Source organism: Theropithecus gelada, chromosome 17 (assembly GCF_003255815.1).
Source record: "Theropithecus gelada isolate Dixy chromosome 17, Tgel_1.0, whole genome shotgun sequence".
Classification (NCBI taxonomy): domain Eukaryota; kingdom Metazoa; phylum Chordata; class Mammalia; order Primates; family Cercopithecidae; genus Theropithecus; species Theropithecus gelada.
The window spans coordinates 35,988,288-36,014,031 of record NC_037685.1 but is presented as its reverse complement, the minus strand read 5'-3'; the positions used below and the strand labels follow the sequence as shown (position 1 = coordinate 36,014,031).

The window sequence follows — 25,744 nt, the reverse complement described above, 5'->3', positions numbered from 1 at the left end:
CCGCTGTTTTTTCTCTTCCCCTTCCCCCTCCCCTTTTCCTTCCTTAGCTCTTTCTTTCTTTTGACTGAATTCCCAGATCCTTTGCTCCAATCCCTCGTTTTCTCCCACTGCTGTTTCTCAAATCTGTACCTCATCACTTCATCTCCAGGAGGCTTTTTCACATTTCACAGCGGATTTCAGTGTGCTGGGGTGGGCAGCGAGGGGGAGAGTTACCGAGAACCACCGTTTTAGAAGCTTATGTTTTTGAGAGTTTATAAAATCCTCTCTGGCCTCAGAGGCTCTACATTGTTTCAATCCATATTTTCTTTGTCTTTTATGGCTTTTCATGTTTCACATCCAATAACCACATTTGCATCCAAAGCATGGATTTCCCGAGTTTGACAAAGCTGATCCTATGGATTCCATTTCCATAAATCCCTTAAAGTGTTTTAGCGACTTTGCTCATTTTGCAAAAGTCTCTGACAAAAACACAGGGGAAAACAATTGCTCTTGACATCACAACAGTTTAATATTTTAACTTATTCATTAAATTGTGCTTCACATCAATGGAAATCCTCAGTTCTACAAACGATCATTTTTAAATAGCAATAAAGGTTGATAATGTCACAATACAGTCCCCTAGTAACTGAGTTCATACATATTATTGTACAGAAATAAAAGGAAATATCTCTTAAGAGAAATAATTTACTATCTATTGAATAACTATCTTTACATCTAAAATGGGTCACCACATAAAGATCCAGATTTTTCTTTCCAACACTGAAATGATACATTAAAAGAGAAATAATGCAATCAAAGCCCCAGAAGTACTTCTGAGGAAGAAACAAAGGAAAGTGAAAAAAATGATCGTATGATTAACAAATAAATGTCAAGGAGGTGGAAGACAAATGTGACAATTACTGAAGTACACAAAACTTTTGCTCCTCAAAACACCGGTTTTTCTGGCAAGATGTCAATCTGGCCCTTTGATGAGTTCCCGTAATGCAGCAGAACGTGTAGCTCACAGAGGTTCCACTAAGCGTGCCAAAGGATGACAGCTGCAATCCTTTCCACAGACATCTTGGAACACAGGCTCAAGAGACACCTGTCCATCCGCGTTCTCGATCTGGAATACTGCTAGGTTAGCGTGAGTCCTTGCCTAGAAGTTCAAAGGCTTTTGTGTTGCAGATGTTGCTGGTGTTTATAGCTAGGCCAGTCCTCTGGAAATCTCTGCACCTCTGCCAGGCAGGTTGGTTCTTTCACATGCTATGAAGATGGGTTCATGTGCACTCCATCAGTTCATTAGGCTACAAAACACACAGGTTTCACAACCTGCCCACTTGCTCAGAAGGGCTAATTTGAAGTCTCAAGGAATTAGTTCAGATGTGTGTCCAGGTGAATGTGGTGAGAAGAGAACAGGCATTGGCTTATATCCGGTGGAGATGGTAGAAGGGGAGAAGAAGGCAGGCCGAAAGTGCCTTGGAGAAAGAACCCTCGCATGCTCCTCAGATGGCACAAAATGGGTAGACTCATCAGACCCAGCCAGCCCTAATACCCAGCCTGAAGACATGCAGTTGCTCTGGTGACCAGTGGAGTCACAGCAACTATGGGAAAGGAAAACCTTGGAGTCACAGCTGCGATCAGATCAGGGTATTCTTGTGTAAGTCCAACCCAGCTTTCTCTTTGATCTGATCCTTCCAACTCAGCTTTCAGTCCCTACAACCATTTCAAAGCTCTGGTCCTGTCTCAAGATCCTCTTCACTCATTTATTTCAAATGGCTAAAAGCATTATAGTCCATATGTTTCCAGGATGCCCTAATTCTAGAGGACAGAAACTGTATCTTAATCATTTTTCTATTTTTCAGTATTGCATGGCATATATTTAATTCAACTTTCCACCTTGGAAAGATGTGCCTACTTTTAGAAGCCACAATTTCCTCTAGAGTTACTCCTACTCTCCCTAACCCCCATCTCTAAATGATCCCATTATACACGACTTCAGATACAGATCACACTTGATAAGGAATCAGATAAACTCTCTGTTTGCAGATTTTATGCTAGGACAACTTAAAGCATTTCCTCTCTCCAGTGAGTATGCAAAGGGACTCATTTAACAGCCAATGAAACCTTTAAGAATGAAAGCAGTATGTTGCTGAAAAAGTACCAAGAGCCTGGGGAAGAAGACATAAAAAAGGGAGTTTTTGTTGTTGTTGTTGTTTTGAGGAGGGTTTATATTGATTTCCCTTAGTAAGGAGTTGTGAGCACATTCCCTTGGCCTTCATATTGAATAGGTTTTGAGTTGGATGGAGTAGACACCCAGCTAGAAGTCTTCGAATGCCTCCTCTGAGTTTTGGTCTCCCCTGCAACACCGCCTATCTCTTGGATATTTCATTCCTAATAAGAGGTCCCCTCACTGGAGGTAGGGAGCTGAGAGTAAACTTGACCAGTGTCTTTGGCATTTTCCATGTCAAAAAAGGTAAGGAAGGATATAAATCAATAAAGATTTAGATTTCATATTCCTGCAGTTCCCAATCCCAATACTGATGCTGAGTTGCATAAAATAGTAGGAAAGGCTATGAAGGCAAAAGGCTGGGGCTCTAAGCAACTTTCTTGCTTATAAATTAGAGTCGTTGGGAAATCTTTCAACAACAATACTCTCCATCCCAAACTAGCAAGTGGCATAATGAATAGAGGTCCTATTTGGCACACAAGAATGTAATGAGGACCAAATGAGACATCACATGCAAAAATGTTTTGAAAACCATTAAATGCTACACAAAGTGATGAATTTTAGTCTTATATTTCACAAAACATATGATGAAGTAAGTGACATTAAAAAGCACTTGAAATATTGTTTGGTTCCCTTTTGTATCAGATACTGATCGTCTTTATCAGTATTAATTTCCACATTGTTTCACATTTTTTCTTTAATAACAGAACCCCCCTTTGCTTATCAAGGCACATGACAATCAATAATAAAGACATTCCCTAGCCTTCTTTGCAGCTAGATGTGGCAAATGTCTAGGTTTTATCCCATGAGATGTGACTGGAAGCAATATGTGCAACTTCCCTCCACTTCCTCTCTACTACCTTAAACATAAACGTGATGGCAGGAGCCATGGCAGCCATCTTGGTCCATGAGGTGGATGCAGCACATTAGGATGACAGAGCAACAGGAGAGAGCCTAGGCGTCTGGTAACATCACACACCAGAACTGTCAAACCAGTTTGCCTTTAAGTAAGAGAGAAATAGCTTCCACGTTAAATCTCTATTTTGAATTTCTGTGTTAAATCAGCTGAATGGGAATTCTATCCAATCCATTTATATTTATTTTTTAATGATCTATTCTTATCTCCTTGCTAGGTCTATCTTGGGGACCTTCTTGCCAATATTAGTACTTTCTCAACTCAGATTTTTAAAAAACTTACCTTAAAGGCATAACAAAGAGTCCTCATACTTCAAACTTTTAATCAAACTAATTATGACAAAGTTACCTCCTTTAGATGAGAAGAAACATGTCTTTATCATTTTTAATAAAAACACATGACATGCCTCACTGTTGTCTAACACTGATTGTTAATGTTGCCAATTACTTATGAGTATTCTAATAATTATCAGGGCAGTTTCCTCCAGTTTCCAAGAGCTAGCTGCCTAAAAGTTAGAAGGAGCCAGAATAAATGTGTATCTTAGTCCTTAACAACACACACACACACACACACACACACACACACACACACACACACGTGCACATATACACAAAGACGTCTCATCCTAATCTCCAATCTGGGTACTGGAGCTGCCAAGAGAAGGGAAAGAACTTTAGGAGTCAATTGGGTTACAGAACCCCTGGGGATTGTTTTTTTTTTCTTTTTTGTCTTTTCTTGGGCTTTTGACACTGATATATCTGGAGTTGATTTGGTTTGGGGTTTAATGCTCCTGACTTCCACGGATCCTTAGGCCCAGATGCATTCTGCTGGCATCACTTCCCTGAGCATCACTCAGCATGGAAGAGGGCAGTCAGTATTTGGAGAATAAACTGCATCCCTACCTCTCCATTTCTGTCAACATAGGACCCCATGGGTATGACAAGTTTGCTGCTTTAGAATGAAATGAAATGAGGGAGGAAGCCCATGTTGGTCTTTTTAATTTGCTCAGCACTGGCCTGGGGCCAACATAAAGAGCAGGCTCCCTCTGAACATCCTGATACCTGGTCTCAAGTGGAGCCCCATACATCATGCCTTCAGCAGAAGGCAGTGGAAGCCTTTGATACCAATCCCAGGGTGCCTAAGGAACAGCGTGAAGTGAGCAGGGGCTGCCTCCAAGTCTCAATGATGCATGAATTCCTTGCCAAAATTTTAAAGTGAGTTTAAAAGAAACAATCCGAATGCTTTCTAACTTGTTTTGATTTTCCACATGACAAAACACTGGATTTTGTGTGTGTGTGTGTGTGTCACAGAGGCAGGCAGAAGGATAATTTGCAGTCCTGCTATTCTAGGCAGAAAATTAGATCCTAACAATGAGATGAGAAGCTAGAGAGAGAGCCGCTCATTAATCCCAGCTGCAATCCACCTTCCCTTCTTACCTTAGGAACAAATCATTGGAAATGGAGAAATATTTTGTGAGCCTAATCTCTACCAACTAACAAGCAATATTTACTTGGCCCCTTTTAACTCACCCTTGTATATGGCTTAAAAAACACAGCTGCCTAAAAAGTCAGGATCTGTCAGCTCATTGATGGCTCAGTGATGTGGAGGGGGCTGGACTGACCCAAGGCAGCATGGCTTTGGGTCAATGTTAGCGTGGTGCTGTCACGGTTGGGCTACCCACATGGGTTAGAGATAAATGCTTCTGGGAAATTGCAGCTGGCTTCTTGCATTATTGGCAGGAAGCTTTAGGTAGGACAAGCCCTTATTCCATATGGATATGGTGATGGAGTAAAGAGAACTTGACCTTTTTAGTCAGCTAGACCTAGCTTACAACCCGTGGAGGAGCTACTTATTTTCTGTGGGCTTCACTTTTCTCATCTATGAAACGGAGACTAACAATATCCATTCGTCGTGCAGAATATATTTAAGGTATGAAGAGGGCCTCCCTCAGTTCCTGGAGCAAGGGAGCCACCCGATAATGCCTTCCCTTGCACCCCAGATGAAGCCACGCACAGTGAGAGAAGCATCTGCAGCTCTCTATCTGGTGGAGCTGCTGGACTTCCCTCTGTGCAGGTAAGCACTCCATGAATGCTTGTGGGCTGATTGACTCACAACCCCAGAGAGAGTATTCTGGAGGCTGACAAGTGGCTTAGGTAAAGCTAGCTTAAACATCAAACATGTTGGATATCAATGAAATACGCTTTTCAATCTGATTTAGGGGTTTCACACATTTTGCCTTCAGCTCCTTGAAGGAATTGATCAGATCAATCCGTTGTAAAACTTCCCACTCACTCTGATCCTCCTAATAAATGCTAGACAAAGGCTTTCTCTTCCTTCTTCCATACATATCCCCTTATTATTCTATAAACTTCTTGTTATTGTAGTTGGGATTATGAAAAGGTGAAAATAAGAACTCGGCAATGCAGCACATTTCTTGTCCAGTTTTAGACACTCTGGACTGATTTACTGGCTGTGGCCACAGTCTAACAACAGGTAAAGATCGTGTGGGAAGAAAACAGTGATCAGGCTGGAGACATTCAAGATGCTGGGAGGCAGAGTCTGTCTAAACTCCTGTGATAACCATCCCATGAATGGTGTTTCATGTCTCCTGGCCTAATTCAGAGTTCTTATTCATTGAGTAACCTCAAATATATTTTGTATACATGCTAGCTAGGTTCCTATTCTTTGGGCCAAGCTTTTAAAAACATCTTTCTGTGGTGGCAAAATTTTAAGACTGGTAGTACCCCATTAAAGAACATAACTTCTGCAAAAAGGTTAAACCCTGAAATATTCCTTTAAAATCTAAGATTATGTGACCAGTTTAGAAATGTTAGGCGTATATTGATCTTCCTGGTATTTTTTTCTCTTAATTTATCATTCGTTCCTCACATTGAAAGCAACAATTGGTAAAGAGAGATCCCTTTAGGCATTAGCAAATAAGCAAGTTTTCTCTTAAATGCTCCTACCAATGTTGATTTATCAGGGGCTACAACCTCCTCTATTCTGGATCCACTCCCCATTCCCTAAAAGATGGAAGGAAAGGCATGGCTTAAGGTTGTGGTGTCAGGATTTTGTAGGATGTGGCTCTCTAGCAATGGTCAATAATAGGATAATTTTGTTTCAAAACAACTGCAACAACAAAACACGTTACTTGTGATTTAAGTCACATTCAAATAGAGTTCAAAGATGACAGCTAACAGCCAAGTGGTGGTTGGTGTAAGACCTCATCTAAGGGCTGAAATGTTTTTCTCTTTCTCTTTATACTGACTGACATTCTCATAATGGGAGACAGTATGACATAGACCAGTTTCAGCAGAACATCCAAGCCATAATTTGGCTTTTCATGTGTGCCTCTGTGGGTTCCTGGTACCCAAACTATTCTATGCTCCTGCAAAGGAGATCACAGGAACTGTCTCCTTTTTCAGTGTGGCTCTCCTTGGCCTTCTAAAACAGTCTATATGGGATGCACTCCTACCCTACTTAATATCACCAATTGCAAAATGTCAAGAAAAGAAAAAAAGAACAAGACAGATAATCTCCAGCTGGATAAAAATGAAGACAAAGAAGGAAGCAGATGTCCAAATCAAGCACACACAGCCAGATGTCCTCATGGCCCAGCTTCTCCAAGGTAACTCAACAGAAGGTCAATGTGCCTGCTCATCCTCCCCATCCTGAGAGAGGAGAGGGCAGGGGGTCACCATCTCACCACTTGGCTGTTGTAGTCCTCGGTGACAGTCCCCTCTGCAGCCCCATCCTCTTTGGGCCACTGGTGGTCCCTGTGCTCCCGTTGCAGCCTCCGCTCCTCCCGCCGCTTCTGGCGGTCCCTCTGGTGCTCTAGCTGCTTGGTGTGGTGGTAGCGCTGCTGGAAGAGATCTTTTGCATACTCGTAAAGCTGCATGTCCAGGAAGTTTAGCTCCTCAATGCGTTGGCGGGCGCCCTCATTGATCTCCACGTTAGAAGCCCGCGTGATGTTGAACTGCGTGAAGGGGGAGATGAACTTGAGGTTGAATGTTCTCTCAAAGAGAAACTGTGTCTTCCTCTGGAACTCAGTGAGCCCAAAGAAGGCCATGTTCTTCAGGTTGTTCTTTGCACTCTGCAATAGGATGGTGTTTCTTTCACTCTCGTTCATGAAAGTCAAGTTGTAGCAGCCCACCAGGCTGAGGTCAGCCAGCATGCGCACCTGGCGATTGTTAGCCAGGTTGTAGCTGCAATCCATAAACTCCCGCAAGCTGACCCCAGACCAGTCATCCCCAGGGTAGCAGGTCGGCAGCTCATCTGGGGTGGGGCTTCTTCCATCACACATGTGAAGAGAGGTTTTCCACGTGGCCCCTCTCTGGACGTGTTTCCACTCGCTCAGGTAACGTGACACTGGATCCCGTAACATTGTGATGTAATAGAAATTCCTAGAAGAAATTAGAGGAAGAGCATCAGTAGTTGACAACTCTAACAGGAGGGATCTAAATTGCTACAATTTTACATCAGCATTGAGTCAAGGGACTCTTTTGCCAGATGTTCATGTGAGAGTACCTGCCTGCATTTGTGCCTATTGATGCGTGTGCATATGTTTCTATAAAGATGTGTGTACCAGTTTTCAATGCTGAGTTTGTTGGGCTTTTCCTCCTTGCTCCAGTGTGGGGATGCATGAGGTGGAAAGAATAGATAGTTCATTCATTCATTCGTTCAGCAATTATTCACTGATAACTTACTACTGGCGATAACTATACCTTACATTTAGAGAAAATACCATGATTTTTAAGTTATTACCCATCTGCTGTTTCATTTGATTCTTACAGCAAACCTTTGTGGTAGATGCGGTTCCATATGATAGGGTTACATGAAGGAGGTGAAGTGATCTATCCAAGGACATGGGATTAGAAAGAACGAGGCTGAACCTGTATTCTCCTTAATCTCATTTTTTTTTTTCTTTTTTTCTGAGAGGGAGTCTCGCTCCTTCACCCAGGCTGGAGTGCAGTGGCACAATCTTGGCTCACTGCAACCTCTGCCTCCTGGGTTCAAGCGATTCTCCTGCCTCAGCCTCCTGAATAGCTGGGATTACAGGCACCTGCCACCACACCCAGTTCATTTTTGTATTTTTAATAGAGATGGGGTTTCATCATGTTGGCCAGGCTAGTCTTGAACTCCTGACCTCAAGTGATCCACCCACCTTGGCCTCCCAAAGTGCTGGGATTACAGGCATGAGCCAGCATTTCTGCTGGCCTCCTTAATCTCTTTATACTGCTACTTGGGATTATGAGGTAGGTGGGTTGAGGAAGGATGGGTTGGGTGTGGAGACTAGTATTTACTGGGTGCCTACAATGTGTTAGGAACTGTGCTACATGCTTTATGGATGCTTGCACAGATGATCCTCAAGACAATTTTGTAAAATGGGTTTTATCGTTACTTTTTAAAATAAAAGCTGAAGCCACGGAGGTTCAGGAAAGTGAAACTGGAGCAAGTCTAAGTTAGGCCTATTTGATTTCAAAGCTCCCATGCTTTCCTGTACCTCATATTGGTATTTAAATTGTAATTTCTATGTATTCACCACCTATTAGTGTTGAGGTTCTGTGGTTATTACAATCACAGATCTTATCTAATTCCACCTAATGGATTACTGAAAAGAAACCCATTATTAAATGGTTCTCTTTAGAAAAATCACATAGAGATCAGGATATCTGTGGTTTAAAAGGACAAGGGAAGTACTAAGAGGCAGGAAGAGAGATGGAGAAGTTGAGGAATGAAAGAGAAACAGCAGGCATTAGAGGAAAGTAAATACTGCTTTAAAATAAGGACAATCCTTTCCATTATTTGAGAAGCCTACAAATGGAATGAGCTGCCCACCCCAACCCCGTCTTTCCAGCACAGTCTGGAAGTCCATTTGTCAGGGAAGTCATAGAAAGGACCCCATTACGAAGCAGGCCCCCAAGCTGTCTTCCAATTCTCACACCCCACTGCAGCCTGTTGCCCTTTAGCACAAGCCAGTCTGATTCCAATTCAATTTTAGTTCAGTCCTTGGCTCCTTGAGGGGGGACAGCTCCAGAAATATAGGGTAGATCATAGTAACTCAGAGCTCCCCCAGGGAGAAAAAATTAGCCCTGCAATATTCCGAAAAGAACACCAGGCCTGCAGTGACACCTGTACAAATGTCTTGGTGCAATAGAGAGCCCAGAAACCAAGGCTGGTGCTGCCAGGTAGGCCTCAATGTGACCTAGCATGTACTCAGTGGAAAGCAGTATTACCCAGCATGCCTGTCCCAACCTGGTGTCCAGAGGGCTGAACAAAACTAGGTCATTTTTCTTGATTCAACTCAGTGTCTGCTCTTCAAAGAAACTTGATGATAAAATAAATACACATATATAGATACACAGATATATAAGATAGATAGATCGACAGTAGGAGTCTGCTGAGGAATGACTTTTTATTACCACTGCATTGTCATAGTTTTCCAAATATCTGTGTTAGCAAAGGCAGCAGTTGTAGATATTCCTCCCCTGCATCACTCCTGTATGTTGTTAGGGCATGCATTTGTACTTAAAGATAAATGGTGGTGTGCCTGACTATAGATACTCCTTGAGTTATGATGGGGTTACATTTCAATAACCTATTGTTATTCAAAAACGCCCTAAGTTGAAAGTGTATTGAGTACACCTAACCTACCAAACATCATAGCTTAGCGCCAAACTTAAACGTGCTTGGAACACTTGCATTAGCCAACAATTGGGCATATTTATCTAACATAAAGCTCGTTTTATAAAAAAGTGTTGAATATTTCATATGTTTATTAAATATCTTAATGAAAGTGAAAAAAACAGAATGGTTGTATGGGTACTCAAAGTATGGTTTCTACTGAATGCCTACGGCATTCCCATTATTATAAAGTTTAAAAATAGCAAGCCAAGCCCTCATAAATCAGACACTTTCTGTATATTTAAATCAAAGGATGTCTGATTCCTCAAAGACCTAAAGACAGAACTATCATTTGATCCAGCAATCTCATTACTGGGTATAAAGCCAAAGGAATATAAATTGTTCTATTATAAAGACACATGCACATGTATGTTCTCTGCAACACTCTTTGTGATAGCAAAGACATGGAATCAACCTAAATGCTCATCAATGATCGACTGGATAAAGAAAATGTGGTATATATACACCATGGAATACTATGCATCCATAAAAAAGAATGAGATCATGTCCTTTACAGGGACATGGATAGAGTTGGAGGACATTATCCTTAGCAAACTAACACAAGAACAGAGAACCAAATACTGCATGTTCTCACTTATAAGTGGGAGTTAAATGATGAGAACACATGGACACATAGAGGGGAACAACACACACTGGGGCCTATCAGAAGGTGGGAGGTGGGAGGAGGGAGAGGATCAGGAAAAATAACTAATGGGTACTAGGCTTAATACCTGGGTGATGAAATAATCTGTACAACAAACACCCATGATACAAATTTACCTATGTAACAAACCTGCACATGTACTGCTGCACTTAAAAGTTTAAAAAAAAAAAAAAGAAAAGAAAAATTGAAAAAAAAGTTGCAGCAGTTGGGAATTTGCTCTTCCCCCCTTCTTCTCAAAACATTCACTTCCACTTCTTAGTTAAAAGTTGATGTTATCACATCAAGACAGGTTCGAAGCAGAAGAGAACTGCTTTGCCACCACACTCTGAAAATTGGCTTTGGTAAGAAAATTTTAGCATTGATTTCAAAGGAATGGTTAAGAAAGAAAAGGAAAAAGAAAATGATGCAATAGTTTGAGTGTGTGTGGGAACTAAAAGTCAACAGAGAGAATAAGAAGCTCAGTGCAGAAGCTAAATCAATGGAAAAGAACACATTCCTAATTCCCAAGAAAGGGAGCTCAGTCTCTAGAGATGCCTAATAATGATAGAGGCAAAGAATAAATTGTTGAAGACTTAGATTTAAAGGAGATACTTTATTCATTCAAGACTAACTGATCACTTCCTATACCATTTAGAAAAAAACCACTTTTTTCAAGATCTTGGGGCAAAAGTTTTCTAATTTTGTTTTCAGTTTTAACAGCAAATTTTTTATTTAGATAAACTCACTGAAACACTTGGATGTCAGATGCTTTACCTATAGTCTGGTGCCCAAGACCCTTGATGTAGCAAACTTGTAAAGTGCCAGGCATGGCGCTAAGTAACAGTCTAACCCATTCCAGAATCCTATGAGATGTGTGCATATTATGATTTATTTTTATTTCACCTAATGTTGAATAAACTAAGGATTTGGGGAGATAAAATAAGCTGCCCAAGGTTATATTCGTAGTAAGTTATAGAACTTGGATTAATCTGGTCTGATATACTAAAAAAATCATCACTATATTTTAAGAAGGAAAACCTCCTATTGTGTAGGAAAAAACTCAACCTAGTATGTGTTTTACTTGCCCAAGGTAAAATGAATTTTTAAAAAATACACACCAACTAAAAGCAACTTTTTAAAAAATGAGAAATGTAATGGTACAATGTTATTCTGCTTTTTAAAATGAATTGATAAGCTACAATATTTAAAACTACATTTTCTATATTCTGTTATCTTGACTGTCTAGCCTTACCACTAGGGTAAGCCAGGAAGTTTTGAAATGTGCTAAAGAAACTTCAAAATCTTTAAGTAACATTCACTTTCCTTTAAATCAGGAGGTGAAATTTATTGAAACTGCCAAGGACAGACCAGTGTGAGCTCTTGCTTTTGCCAATCACCATTTTCCATGACTCTGTTGTCTTTCACTGTGACAGAATGACAATTTTCCCAAAAGGTCAGTATGGCAAACAGAAAGTGACTGACACAGCTTCTGGGCTCCAAGAGGAAATACTGATGATAAAGTTGTGCTCAGAGTGGATATTACTATAGTTGAATATCATACGGCATGTCATTATTAATCCTGCTTTAGTCCTATGTTGGGACTTGTTCATGTTTCAGGCTTTTGTCTCAGTTAAGAAAATTGGCCACAGACCTTCCAGTACCATCACTCCACTGGAAATCTTTATTCCACATAATCTTAAATCTGACTGAAACTGGTTTAGGCTTAAAATGGCTTTGGTTCCAAATTTAACTTTATTCAGTTTAACATTGCATCAAACATTGACTAGCCGAATTGTAGCATGTTATTTACATGAGTAAAATAAGTCCTAAATGTCTTGGAGTTCTATCAGCCAAGGGGGTCAACTTGAAACTACCTCTGCTCTGACATCAAAACATAAAAATTTCCTAGTGGAACATATTTATTGATGAAGTATAAAGTCATCCTATCTTATGGTTCTGAATCTGAGTGGCTAAAAGCATCTGGAAATCACTTTAGACAGACATATTCTCATGTACATTTTGTTTGTTTCAATTCTGCCATGGTGACAGCATCCTGTCAGCAGATCTTCTGTTTGTCACCTACTTCATTGAGGGCTTGGGTGAATTCATTTAAGAATGTCTGTAAAGCAATTGGAGCTCTTTAGAACTGCTGTTCCGTGGCCATGAGGGTTATGATGGCAAATACTTGTATACTGAGAAAGATTAGGGAATGAAGTTAAGTCAATAATCATTTTAATTGATAATTATAATATGGTCCATCAAGGCTTACTGAAGTTTCACCAAATGGAACACACACATTTCCATAGCTAGTTTCAAACCACTTTTAGTATCTTGTTCTGCTGTAAGGTGATCACGTTAAAAAAGGTATGACTGCCTTCTCTCACTTTGAAAGCCTTTCCCTTTCTTTGCTTTTTGATATCCTGCTCATCTTCCCTCGACCAGTTCAAGGCTCACATCCATCTTCCTTGACTTTCCAGCCTATAGAGTTTACTGCATCACTTACTGCACTTTTAACTTAAATGTAAGTCTTGGTCACGTCTACCTTCTAAAGTCCTTTTCGATAACCCTACTTTAAGCCTCAGATCCCTAGCAAAAGTCCCAGCACCTACCACAAAACCCTACTCACAGCGGATATTCAATAAATAATTGCTATGTAAAAGAACATTATCATTACATGAAATAAGTATATTTTAATAACTATTGCCTTTGATAAATATGCCTTTCTTTCCTCTCCTAAAACTAAACTGATACTTTTTAAAATGCCTAAAATGTGTGCAAGGAGTAAAAAGATACATAATCTTCTAATGCACTTGTCATTTGATTGTGATGGTCAGTGATATGGAGTGAAACAGTCAACACAGACTCACTGCAAAAAGGAGAATATTTTATATGACAAGTAATTAGTAACAATGAGGTTTATTTATTTATTTTTAAAATTAAACTTACTGGTTTTCTTCCTTACTGTTTCAAGAACCTATGTTTCACTGAGCAGTTTATTGTATAATTTGTTCCCTTCTTTAATTAGCAAGTCATTTAATTAACACATGCTTATTGAGGGTTTGCTATGTGTAAGGAGCTGTTCAGGAAATGTTGAGAACATAAAAAAAAGAAAAGAAGAAAATGCCCTCAAGTCTTACTGCACAGGTGTGGTAGAGTAGAAAAATGCATTCATTAGTAAGTTACAGAGGTCAGGAGTGGACAAAGAATATTTAAGAGAGCTCTTCATGAATGTACCTAGAGCGTAGTACTCTGACTTGACCAGGAAGCTCATGTTGTGCATTTCACTAAATGTTCATTTAATGAATGAATGAATGAATGAATGAATGGAAGGGGGGCATAGACTGGAGCAGGATGTTGAGACCCAATTGCCATAGGCTCTGAATGGGATTGTGAATGACTGAAATTGAAAGTGTTAATTTAGAAAGACTCATTCAGCAATAGTATCAAAGCATTAAACAGTAGTAAAGATCTCTACCTAAAGTAGAGAAACAGGAAACATTAAGCAGCCATGGTAAGAGACCAGCAGGGACAACCCCAGAACTGTGGGTGTTGAAGAGAAAGAATCCAGGACAGATTGAGGAAGTGCCATGCACCCGCCTGCCACTGCTCTCCCCTGCTTTCTGTTGTCAGCTTTCTCTAGGCTACTTTTTCCTCTTCTCTGTTTCTTTCTTTCCTTCTAGCAAATGCTTCCTTTTCAATACTGCGGTAGATAAGAGGCAGAGCTAGTATCTTCATCCAAATGGTAGAATGAGGAGTATAAGTCCCTGGAATCACTTTGCTGGTGGTGATTAAAAGAAACGCATGTTTATGAGGCTATGACTTGCCTGTCCAATGAGAACACACTTGAAAGAACTTCAAAATGCTAGGTTCACAACAGTTTAGTAAATAGATTCCTTCCACCACCAGCTTAACCCTCATAAAACAAAGCAGCAAAATTAATAGCTCCACATTCCACAGTTTTATGCATTCATAAAAGCCAGATCAGGCAGAAACTCCTCCATGCAGCCTGCTCTCACATTCTCCGTGGAAGGGATTTCTCCCCTACTGCCCTGCGAAACTAGAGATCCCCTCATGCACTATCTTTATTCTGGCGACCAGCGTGACTTGTACAGGCTTTATACAGCTTGAGAGAGGGAACTTTGCCTGACTCACCTTTGATTCCCCAGGACATATAATGCATGACCTTATATATCCTGGGTGTTCAGTTGTTCAATGTTTGTGGAGTGAACAAATATATAACATTTATTAGCCCCAGATTCCTAGATCTTGTGAGGATCTTGATCCTCTCCATGGAGCGTGTACAGGTGACCAGCACATCTTAAACATAAGCTGATGTGTGCATTTAAAAAAAAAATGAAGCTTAGCTCCCTCTGCCCTGCTGTGCTGTGTGCAGGAGTCAGTTTCCAAATGTTCAGAATGGAATTAATTTCTTGGCTCTCTTTGTTGCTGCACACTCATCATGAGCCACTCATTCTTCATTATCTCACTAGAGTATTGTCTGCCCTGCACAGTATTTGATAGGGGTATTGCGGCAGTTAAAGCTTAGCAATCAGACTGCCCTTTGACACAGCTATGAAAAGGCCTTCGATTCAAACCTTGAGAACAAATTAAGGAATTTAAGAATGATGTTCTAAGCCAATGGGAAGTTGGAGACTAGAATTGTGAAGTATCATAATAAAGAGCTTTAGGAAGCTGACAGTGGTGTGTGTCAGAGCGATTGGTTCCGAGGGTGTCCACAACGTGAGGAGGAGGAAATGGAGATGCGTGTATGTGGTTATCTTACCTCACAAAGAAGCCATGCGCCGCATGCTTTTTTTCTTTGTGCAGAGAATAAATTCCTAGGAGTAAAACTCCTGAGTCAAGAGAATCCCTCCTGTTTCCCTATCAAAATGCCTCAATATGGTTTTTGCCAATAGTATCCAGGCACAGTCAAAGCCGGAGAGGACTTGACTCTTCCATGAGGCCTGACATCTTGGGGCACAGGGAGCATGGCCGCTTGGGAGCCAAGAGGGTGCTGGAGACAGGCGCTGCTCCCTCCAAGACGCCATTACCTTCTCCCTCATGCTGACTTAGAACGCAGCCAGACCCTTTGGGCTCAGGCATTTTTATTTTGCTTACTACCCATGGATCTTGACTCTCTTCAATAGGTAAGACAAGGGGACAGGAGTGCCCACAGGGCTTCCCTCAGGAGGGGAGAGGCTCTGATGGCTTTCTTCACACACCTGATAACTTTAAAGGAAGAATAGTTTAGATTTAGCTGTTCTTGTTTTTTTTTTAATTATTATTTCCCTCACTTAGATATGCAATAATGTGTTACCATTATGGAAAGTGTGGGAACTGTAGAACAGTAAAAAGGAAGAAAATAGACCAGGCGCTGTGGCTTGCACCTGTAATCCCAGCATTTTGGGAGACTGAGGTGGGAGGATCACTTGAGGTCAGTTCAAAACCAGTCTGGCCAACATGGTGAAACCCTATCTCTGCTAAAAATATAAAAATTAGCCTGGCATGGTGGCGTGCAACTGTAATCCCACCTACTTGGGAGGCTGAGGTAAGAGAATTGCTTGAATATGGGAGGCGGAGGTTGCAGTGAGCCGAGATCACGCCACTGTACTCCAGCCTGGACGACAGAGCAAAACTCCATCTCAAAAAAAAAAAAAAAGAAGAAGAAGAAGAAAATAAAAATTACCTATAGTCACTTTACTCATACATAGGCACAGTTAAATATATATATATATATTTGATTATTACTTAAAGTTATAAATATGTTTACATTTTGAATTCATAATGCACAACATATTTATAACATGTTTTTAACTTAAAAAGACAGGGTGAATGATTTTCCATTTTATTTAATATTCTTTCATAAGAATACAATGTCCTTCCAGAAGAGCATAATATTCCATTTATAGATGTGTCATAATTTGTATGGCCAATCTCCAGTTTGGGACAACTAGGGACATTCTATTTTGGGGGTTTATGTTAAACAAGAATCTGATGAACATTCTAAGCCATGAATATTTGTGCAGAGAATAAATTCCTAGGAGTAGAATTCCTGAGTCAAGAGAACTCCTCCTGTTTCACTGTCAAAATGCCTCAATATGGTTTTTGCCAATAGTATCCAGGCACAGTCAAAGCCAGAGAGGACTTGACTATTCCATGAGGCCTGACATCCTGTGCCCCATGAGGCCTGACTTCATGGGGCACAAGGAGCTGGCTGCCTGGGAGCCAAGAGGGTGCTGGAACAGGAAGGTGCTCTGAGTGAAACCTTGGTCTGAGACTGCCATTCCAGGACAATCTGGTTAGAGTTTGTGACATGATGTTGGGGAAACAATTTTCCAAAGAGATTGTTTATTTTCCACTTAATGAACAGCTGGAATGTCAAATTAGACTAAACATTTGTGGAATCAAATCCCACTCATCAGCACTACATCTATATTAAAGCCAACATCTGGATCAGAAAGATGGAGGTCCCTCACCCGATTATATTCGGTACCAGCCCTCAAAGAAACAACCTCTTGAGATGTAGTTTGTATGCAAGGGCTGGGTGTCAGCTAACTTTAATTATGGGAAGTCACGTATTATACAAAACCAACCAATCAAAAGCGTCAAAGAGGCTTCTCGATGATATAGGTCATTTCTTAATGATGATCAGTCAACCCCCTGCTTCCCTAGAGGGAGAGATGGTATTTATCAATAGGAGGAAATTTCAAATCTTGTCACGTCGCTGCGTTATATTGACAGGAAACCTGTGAGCATCGAACTCACTAAAATGCCACGATTTTCGGGTGGTTGTCACATTTGCTTTCACTTTTCCCCCAAGTGGCTGCTGCAAGAATAAATTTCAGGGAATGCATGTTCCAGGGGTTTGTTTTTGCTATCTTGTTGAGTACAGTTCCTCCCAGTACAGTTTCAAATGTGCCAGGGAGGGTCCTGCTCTCGTGCATTATTCAGGCACTTCCGTGATTATGTGGTTCAGAGGCGCCCTGCTTTGCGCTGCATCACTGGGATTTGGGCATGAGGATGTTTCAAGGCGCTCTGCAAAGCTGTGGTTTATGCATGCGGGTATCCACCTGAAGCCTGGAGCTGCCCTGGAGTGAGATAAGGCCCAATTCAGTCTCACTTGCAGCTCTAATCCCAGCCGGGCAAAGCAGAACACCAGATAGTACACTCAGATTGTGTTATCAGGCCTTCTGTGCTCAGCCATGCTCTCGTCTTAGCTAATTTCTCAGGCGCTGCTTTTAGGGAATGTGAGAATTACACAGGTAGAAGCCAAGAGGTGTCTCCGTTGTAATTGCTTAGCGCCAGCCAATTTGGACAGGAAAAGAAGTAAATCAGAATATTTAAGAGCAAGGCATGTGTGCCAATATTTAGAATCTATATTTGACAGCTCTGATGCATATTTTCCAAAAACATCACAGTGATTTTTTTTTAAATCCCCTCTGTCTAGATTTTGCCATTCTGTTATACGAAGGATTCTTCTGTTTTAGAATTTTTTGTTCACTCTGCTATCAGGACTGGGTCATCATTTTGGCGTATTAAACAAAAATACTTGTGAGATTCCAATTTGATTCCATTCCTTCCCAAGTCTCAAAGATTGTCTCCAAGGTCATCTCCTTGATAATGATTAAGAGGAAAGTTAACTCAAAACATGGAATGTTCCACGTGCAATGAAAAATTGATATGAGTAACAATAATAGTGGCCAGCATTTATTGAATCCATACTATGTCCAAGTACATTTCTAAGTGCTGTGCCTCTGTTCACCAATTTAGTCATCAAAACAAACTTTTGAGTCATGTACTACATTTAGATGATGTCTGTAATTCACAGAGTGATAATAGTTTTGGCAGTTTCTTCCATCATCTTGCAAAAATCAGGCTGCCTTGGAGATTCAGTTTATGACTTAATGATGCAGTGGCCTAGGCTTTGTTGAACTCAAAGCTTTGGATGCAAAATGAACATCACAGGGTGAGGGATTTGTGTCTACCTGCAGGGAGGCAGCAGGAGATGAGAGAGAAGCAGCATCTTGCAAGGCCAGGGATGGACAGGAAGCAGGAGGAACAGAGGGCTTCCGTTCTACTTTAGCACAGGAGTGCATGGATCCAGAGGATGGTCTGAATATGTACAGCTTAGAAGAAGCTATAGAAACAATTTTCCTGAGCCCAGCACACCCACAAAGCTGTACTAGATTTACATTTGAGGAAGGGGCATTAGAGACAAGGGCGAATTACTGCAGTTGCATTCATTTTTAACACACCTAAAGAATCTAGAAGCCAAAAGCTGTAGTAATCTCAGAACAATAAAGGCTGAAAATAGCTATGCAAGAGAATCAAAATAAAGCCAAAGCTCATTTCATGCCACAATGCTCTTTCTGGCCTTAAAATGGATCTTTCTTGAATACAATGCTATAAAGACTCAGAAAAGTGTTCAGAGAAGGTTGCTGAATCCTGAAGTTGGCTGTCCCAAAGCCTGTATTCAGGAAAAGATTTAAGAAAAGTACGAGTCCAACTGTACTCATTTGGACAAAGCATTAGTGCATAATTTCAAGAATGTTGGGAACTTCACTTTATACAGAGTGAAAAGAAAATAGGTTTGAAGTCAGACAGATTCGAGTTCCAACATTAAACCCACCTCAATTTCAGTGTGACTTAGTTAGCTTACAGGACCTCTGGGAGACTTAGTTTCCTCATCTAAACAGCTAAAGTATCAGTACTGACTTCACAGGGTTGTGGGAATTGTTGAATAAGATAATGAATACAAAGGGCCCAGCAGTAGCTGATACCTAGCAGATCCACACCATTTACATACACTTTACATACACACTCTGCACTTCAACATTCTAGCTTCTCCATGATTATTAGAGCCTCGCAAACTGTCCAAATTGAGTGAAATTTCAAATATTAAACAAGATGGGTTAATGAATATTTAAAAAAACAACCTAAAGCAAATTTTTATTTGCCTAACATTTTTTAAGTTTTCAAACTACTTTCCTCATCCATTATTTCATTTGATCCTTACTACAATATTGTATCAAAGACAGCAAAGGAAAGATTCTTCGTCCACTTTTACAGATGAGAAAACTGATGCTCAGAGATATCCAAGGATTTTTCTTTTTTTCTTTTTTTGAGACAGAGTCTCACTCTATTGCCCAGGCTGGAGTGCAGTGGCATGATCTCAGCTCACTGCAACCTCTGCCTTCCAGGTTCAAGTGATTCACCTGCCTCAGCCTCCCAAGTACCTGGGATTACAGGCGTCTGCCACCATGCCTGGTTAATTTTTGTATTTTTAGTAGAGATGGGGTTTCACCATGTTGGATAGGCTGGTCTTGAACTCCTGATCTCAGGTGATCCACCGGCCTCAGCCTCCCAAAGTGCTGGGATTACAGATGTGAACCACTGTGCCCGGCCATATCCAAGGATCTTCTTAAGGTCAACAAATAAAAAGTAGTAGAGCTAGGATTTCTTTTTTTCTTACTTCAACTCTTGTGCTCATTTTGTTTGTTTAAATACATGTGTTGGTTCTGTATCTCATGAGAAACACTATGTGAGGTGCTTAGGATATAATAGTACACTGTGTGGCCCGACCTTAAGGTCCCGAGTCATCAATTGACTACCCAGCACTGTCTTATTTTGCTCATAGTTAAGAATTAGAAAGAAAACACAAAATTAATGCTTTATTCTACAAGTTGGGAGGTTTCACTGATATTAGTTCATTTTTTTCTTTGAAATCAAGTGAAAAAGAAGACCCAGGAGAATGAGCCAGAAATGCCAGAATATGGATATGCCTTCTGGTATGTTTTTTGATTGTGGAAGAATTATTCTTAAATAATACACTCATTTCTATGTAGGGAGTGCTCCAGACTTCAGTCTGGAGGTGTAGAAAGTCTGGGGGTCTCTCTTTATCTGATGGCAGCGGCCACTGATGTTCATCCAGAAAGGGGTTATAAAATGGTAAAAGTCTTATTCTGTTATTTCTTTTTTCATTTTATTAGCTGGAATGCCTCTATAAAAAGAAACTTTCCCTTATCAACTATTTGGCATCCTGAGGTAGAGTTCACACAGGAAAGGCAAATGAACGTTTGACACATTTTACTTACCAGTTTTCAAAATAGTGGCTTGCTTTCTTACAGTCTCCCCCAAAGGGGATTTTTATTGCTGTTTGTTTGTTTTAGTATCCCATAAGCTCATGAATCTAAATATACTTAAGAAGTCTCAATATATTGTAGTCATGATCCTTACTGATCCTCAATTTATCCAATGTTTGGCTAGTGGGAGCTTATTCAATATGGATTCAGAGTCCTTTTTATACAACCCTTGTAGACTTTTATGAAAATTCTGAAAGGAACTTGCACATTGTAAAAGCTCTATATCAAAAAAAGACCAAGAAGGATAGTGTGGGAGCTTGGAATTTTCCACAGCTCCTAAAGAGCAAAGCGGTTGCTGCTCAACACTTCACCTTGGCTAGCATGACCTGTGCACTAGTCTCCTCTCTCACTCCCAACCAAGTGGTGCAACTAAGATTTCTGCTAATTGCACCTGTGCATTGAAGACAAAATAGGAAACAGGTACCATCTTTAACTTTCATATATTTTATCCAGGCCCAAACACCAGGGCTTTTCTCTTTCATTTTTGCTTCTCTTTTTCTTCTTCAGCTCCCACCCACGATATTTTTCTCCATGCTAGGAACAACAGGCAGGGCTAGTAACTCATTAGTGACTAGATGCCAGTGTCACTGCACAAACTAATCTAGGGAAAACCAAATTATGTTGGAAATAATGCAGAGCCCTAATCAGGTTCTCTTCAAAATCCACTTATTCACAATAATTAGCATGAGTTTCTTCCAGAAGCCCAGCTTAGCACATGGACATTCAATGGGGTCTTTCGGCTGCAGTGACTCCGAAGCTGCGATTCTGCCTAATTAATAAAGCAATGACAGACATTTAGAAAAATATATGCATGATAATTTAAGTCTCCCAGAAAAAAATCAATTCATTCTGTCTAAACTTTGCCTTGGGTATTCCCTTCATCAAATCAAGTGTGGAGCATTGACCTTAAGTTGCAAATATTTTTCTTCAGGCATGATTGAAGCTTCGAGAGGTAATAGCTTTCAACATTCATTTCTCAGAGATTTTAAAACACTCAAATGAGGACACTATCCCACTTTTCGCTGCTATATGTAAATCTGAGAAAATAATCTTTAAGACTTTCAAAGTAAATGTAGCTTAGGGCTACGAGAGGTGGCTTTTTCATTTGTGCAATCAATACACGATTAAAATGGTGTGTTGGGAGGGGGTGCATCACTTAAGCAACAGAATAATACAACTGATACAACTGTAATTTCCCTGCTTAGGGAACTTCCCTAAACATGCCCCTCTGTGTTGATTATTTCTCTTGGTGATAAGCATTTGAAAAAAAGGTCACCTGTTCCTGACACCTGCTACTATCTCTGTGTCTTTTCTTGAAATGACGTGCTATATTGATGCTAATCTAAATGAAAAATAATTCGAAGCATATACATAAAGCTACCAAATAACTGTAACCAAAAGAAAAAGGGGGGAGGGGAAGACCCATCAACAAAAAACAACAACAAACCAGCTAAAAGCTTTTGATCGATTTTCAGTTAAAGAAGATTATAGCCACAAGGGGGCTCTCGAATCTTCCCAAACACTAGTTAAGTGCTGAGAGCTGTTTTTCTAGTAATTAATTTCCACAAATCAATATTACCTATTAATGTACATTACAGAGACAAGCTACAGACTCCTGACACTTTACATTCAAGTTAAAGAGAGAATTTCATATAAAAATTCAAGGGGCCCACAGTGATTGTAAGTCAAAGCTGAAATTAGTTGCACCTGTGATTTCCTGCGTCTGCTCTAGCATAAAAAATCCCAACACTGCAAATTTCACCAAAGGTTAAAACTGAATGTGAAGCACTGTGTATATAATGGAATACATTGACCTCCGATGGATTTTAAAGGCTGTCTGCCTCCTCCTCCTACATCGTGCACCCCCCAAACAGCCATGGAGGGTGACACAGCAGTTAAAATGCAATGACCCTTTCTGGGGTGGCGGGAAGTTGCGACAGCCATTAGTTCTGGAGGTATTCAACTCATGCTGAGAGCCTGATGGTGCTGATGGTGTTTACAGCCTGCACCACAAAAGGCACTTGGAATTCAAGAGGGCATTTTAATTTTCTGTTCAAGCCAGTAGATAGGGGCAGAATCTCATACCACACTTGGGCAGAGAATAAGGACAGATGGGAATCTCATCTCCAGCAGAAGAGAGAATACCACCTAGCACCCTTACCAAAGGGAAAATGGAGGAACAGAAATGCCCCAAAAACATTCTATCAGAGTAGTTAAAATACCCAGATAATCTTTGCACAAACTCAGAAAGCCCCTTGGGGCGTTGATGTGAAATGGCTTTTTGACAACTGCCTTTTCTCTAAGCTAATGAGAAAATCATCCCAAAGAAAGGTGAGCATAGGTCTGCCATTGGGCAGGAGCACTTTTGTGGCATGTGGGGGATGTGATACCTTTCCCCTGGACAGCTGGCTCTTCTGAAGAGGGGTCAGGGAGCAGCACAATTGTCCCTCATAATCAGGGTCTTCACGCATCATGCTTCCACATTCATTTTGGTTGTTGAAATTAGAAATCATTGTTGTTAAACAAATCCCTGGCTCAGGAAGGCCAGTGTTCTCACTCAGGCTCCGAAGACATATTCTAGGACAGCAAATTCCTCTGTTGTGAAATCCTACATTGCTTGGCAAATGCCCCCAGTACAACATGAACCAAACCTTGATGTAAACCGCATAGACTGTCGGCTTAGGACTTTTAGAGTCACTGGTACTCTCAAATTTCATTCCCAGTTTAAAGAGCAGTAGCCCCTCTTAATTAGACTCAGTCATTTCTCTTTAGAATTTCAAAAGGTGACTGCCAGAATTTTAGGAAGAGCCCTGTTTTGTTGTTTTCAGGTCTGGTCTTCCATTAAACCCTTCCATGGAAAACCTTCCTCTTAATCACTTTGCAAGTCACCTTCGTGCTTTCCAGCATCTATCTAGAGCATTGCTGTCATTCAAGCACCATCGGGACATGTGGGGCCTTCCTTTTTAGAGCACTGCAGCCACGACCTGGGGATTTAAATTTAGTTTAGGGCTTGTATGTACAGACAAGGACCCTCTGCTCAATTCCCATTCAGAGCCCTGCCTCTCCTAAGGGCAGCTAGGATTTAGGCAGACCCCTGAAGGAGATGGGCAGGCATTTCACAGGTAGAAACCTCCAGATTCCTAGCAGCTCATGGGGGATTGTGGCTTTAGACAGAGCATATCTAGTCAAGTTTAAGTACATTTCTTTAAAATACATTTTGACCTTAAAATCTTAAATAACTTAAAATTATCAAGAGAAGGAATTCCTCTCCTTTAAGCAGAAGGCAAAGGTTGGTGTTTTAAAGAAAATAAGTGGACCCTTCCTGTACCATCCTTCCCCTTTTGTAGTGCATCTGATAACAATAGTATTTTACCAGAGAACTGCTCTCTAAAGAAATTAAATGATTAAATGATCTGCTATGATGGGTGGGGTTAGTTAGGGGTGAGGCTTCAGAAAACAAGTCTTTCTCAGTGAAGAACTGACCAGCCCAACTGCTGATTTTTACTAATCAACACAAAATCCATCATTGATCTCCCATTGAGAGATGTCACCGGTTGAATTGTGCCCCTTCCCAAAATAAGATGTGGAAGTCCTAACCACCACCCCACCGCCCCATACTTGGGAATATGACCTTTCTTGGAAATAGGGTCTTTGCAATAATCAGGTTAAGATGAGGTCATTAGAGTGCCCCTTATCCAATATGACTGGTGTGCTCATAAAGAGGTGAAATGTGGACTAAGAGACAGATACATGTGGAGTGAAGACAACATGAAGACACAGAGAACACCATCTACAAGGCAAAAAACAGCTGGGGCTTCCAGAAGATAAAGGAGAGGCCTGGCACAGTGTCTCCTACCCTCAGAGGAAATCAACCCTGCTGACACCTTGATCTTGGACTTCCAGATTACAGAACTATGAGAGAATAAACTGCTGTTGAAGCCATCCAGTAAGTGGTACTTTTGTCACCGTGGCCACAGGAAACGAAAACAAGGTGTATCCTTATTGGAGAGACAGATGAACGTAATGAATGAAGAGATCTGCACTAGCTGCACACATTAATAAACTGTGTCTTTTTCAATAAATATAAATGGACTGTCAAGAATACTAAATATTTGAGAAACACAAGACAACTTTAAAAATATTATTATGATTATCCTGATGACTATCCATTATGTCATCTATTAAACCACAACAGAACAGGAGAAAAAAGAACAAGAAGTTCTTAGAAACTAATTTATACTCATATATGATGAGCCTGAAAATAAACCAATAGGTAAGACAAATGGTACGGACCAAGCAACTGGTCAGATATGAAAAGGTAGGAGAAAGATATGCAAACTATGAGAAATTAATGTAAAAGACAAGGAGATGGAATCTGTATGTCCAATATCCATCTTGAAAAAAATCCCCAATAGAGAGCAAAGAGAAACAAAGAACCAAAAGAGAAAAAATAATAAAAGTAAAATTAGACTATTTCCTAAGTCTGAAAAATTGTGCATTGAAATTGAAAAGGCCTGAATGAATTTAAGGGGTCTGAATGAAATGTTAGAACCCCAAAGATAAAGAGAAGATCCAAATGCTTTCAGAGAGGAAGAACCTGAAAAGAGATTAGATACATGGAATAAAAATCAGCTCACCACAATTTTCTCATCAGAACTCTAAAGACTAGAAATAATGAATCAGAAGCTTCAAACTTTTGAGGGAAAATGATTTTAAACATTGAATTTTATACCTAGCCAAACTGTCAATTACATGTATAAGTAAAATAAAAAATAGTAATACAATCAGAATATTTGCTTTCTTTGCACTCTGTGCTAAAAAGGACTGTATTTGAAAAAGCATCCCAATATAAATAAGAAGGAATCCATAAAAAAGCAATGGGATCTAAGAACCTGGAATTAACACAGTCTGCAAGGAAAAGATTTACAAGGATGGCAATTCAGATATTTTTAAGGAAACATACACAAGAGGAAATTGTTTCCCTTTCAACAGATACCAGAATTCACGAATTGAATATTTTAAATAATAATAATGAAAGAGTCATAGAATTCTCTCTATAAGATAAAAGGCAATTAGCAACTCCCAGAGGAAACAAAAAGCTGAAAGAGAAAGTTACAGCCATCTGTGATGCAAACTAAAACGCGGCATTA

The 25,744-nt window shown here is 40.3% G+C and overlaps 1 protein-coding gene across 1 annotated transcript in view; it reads right to left on the bottom strand.

The window, feature by feature from the left end:
* Positions 1–483: 483 nt before the first annotated feature.
* The window catches only part of HS6ST3 (heparan sulfate 6-O-sulfotransferase 3), a 707,292-nt gene continuing 682,031 nt past the window's right edge, over positions 484–25,744 (bottom strand). The window contains exon 2 of the mRNA XM_025364789.1: positions 484–7,528. Within this exon, the coding sequence (XP_025220574.1) occupies positions 6,820–7,528 (709 nt within the window). The 3' untranslated portion in view covers positions 484–6,819. The remainder of the gene's footprint in view (positions 7,529–25,744) is intronic.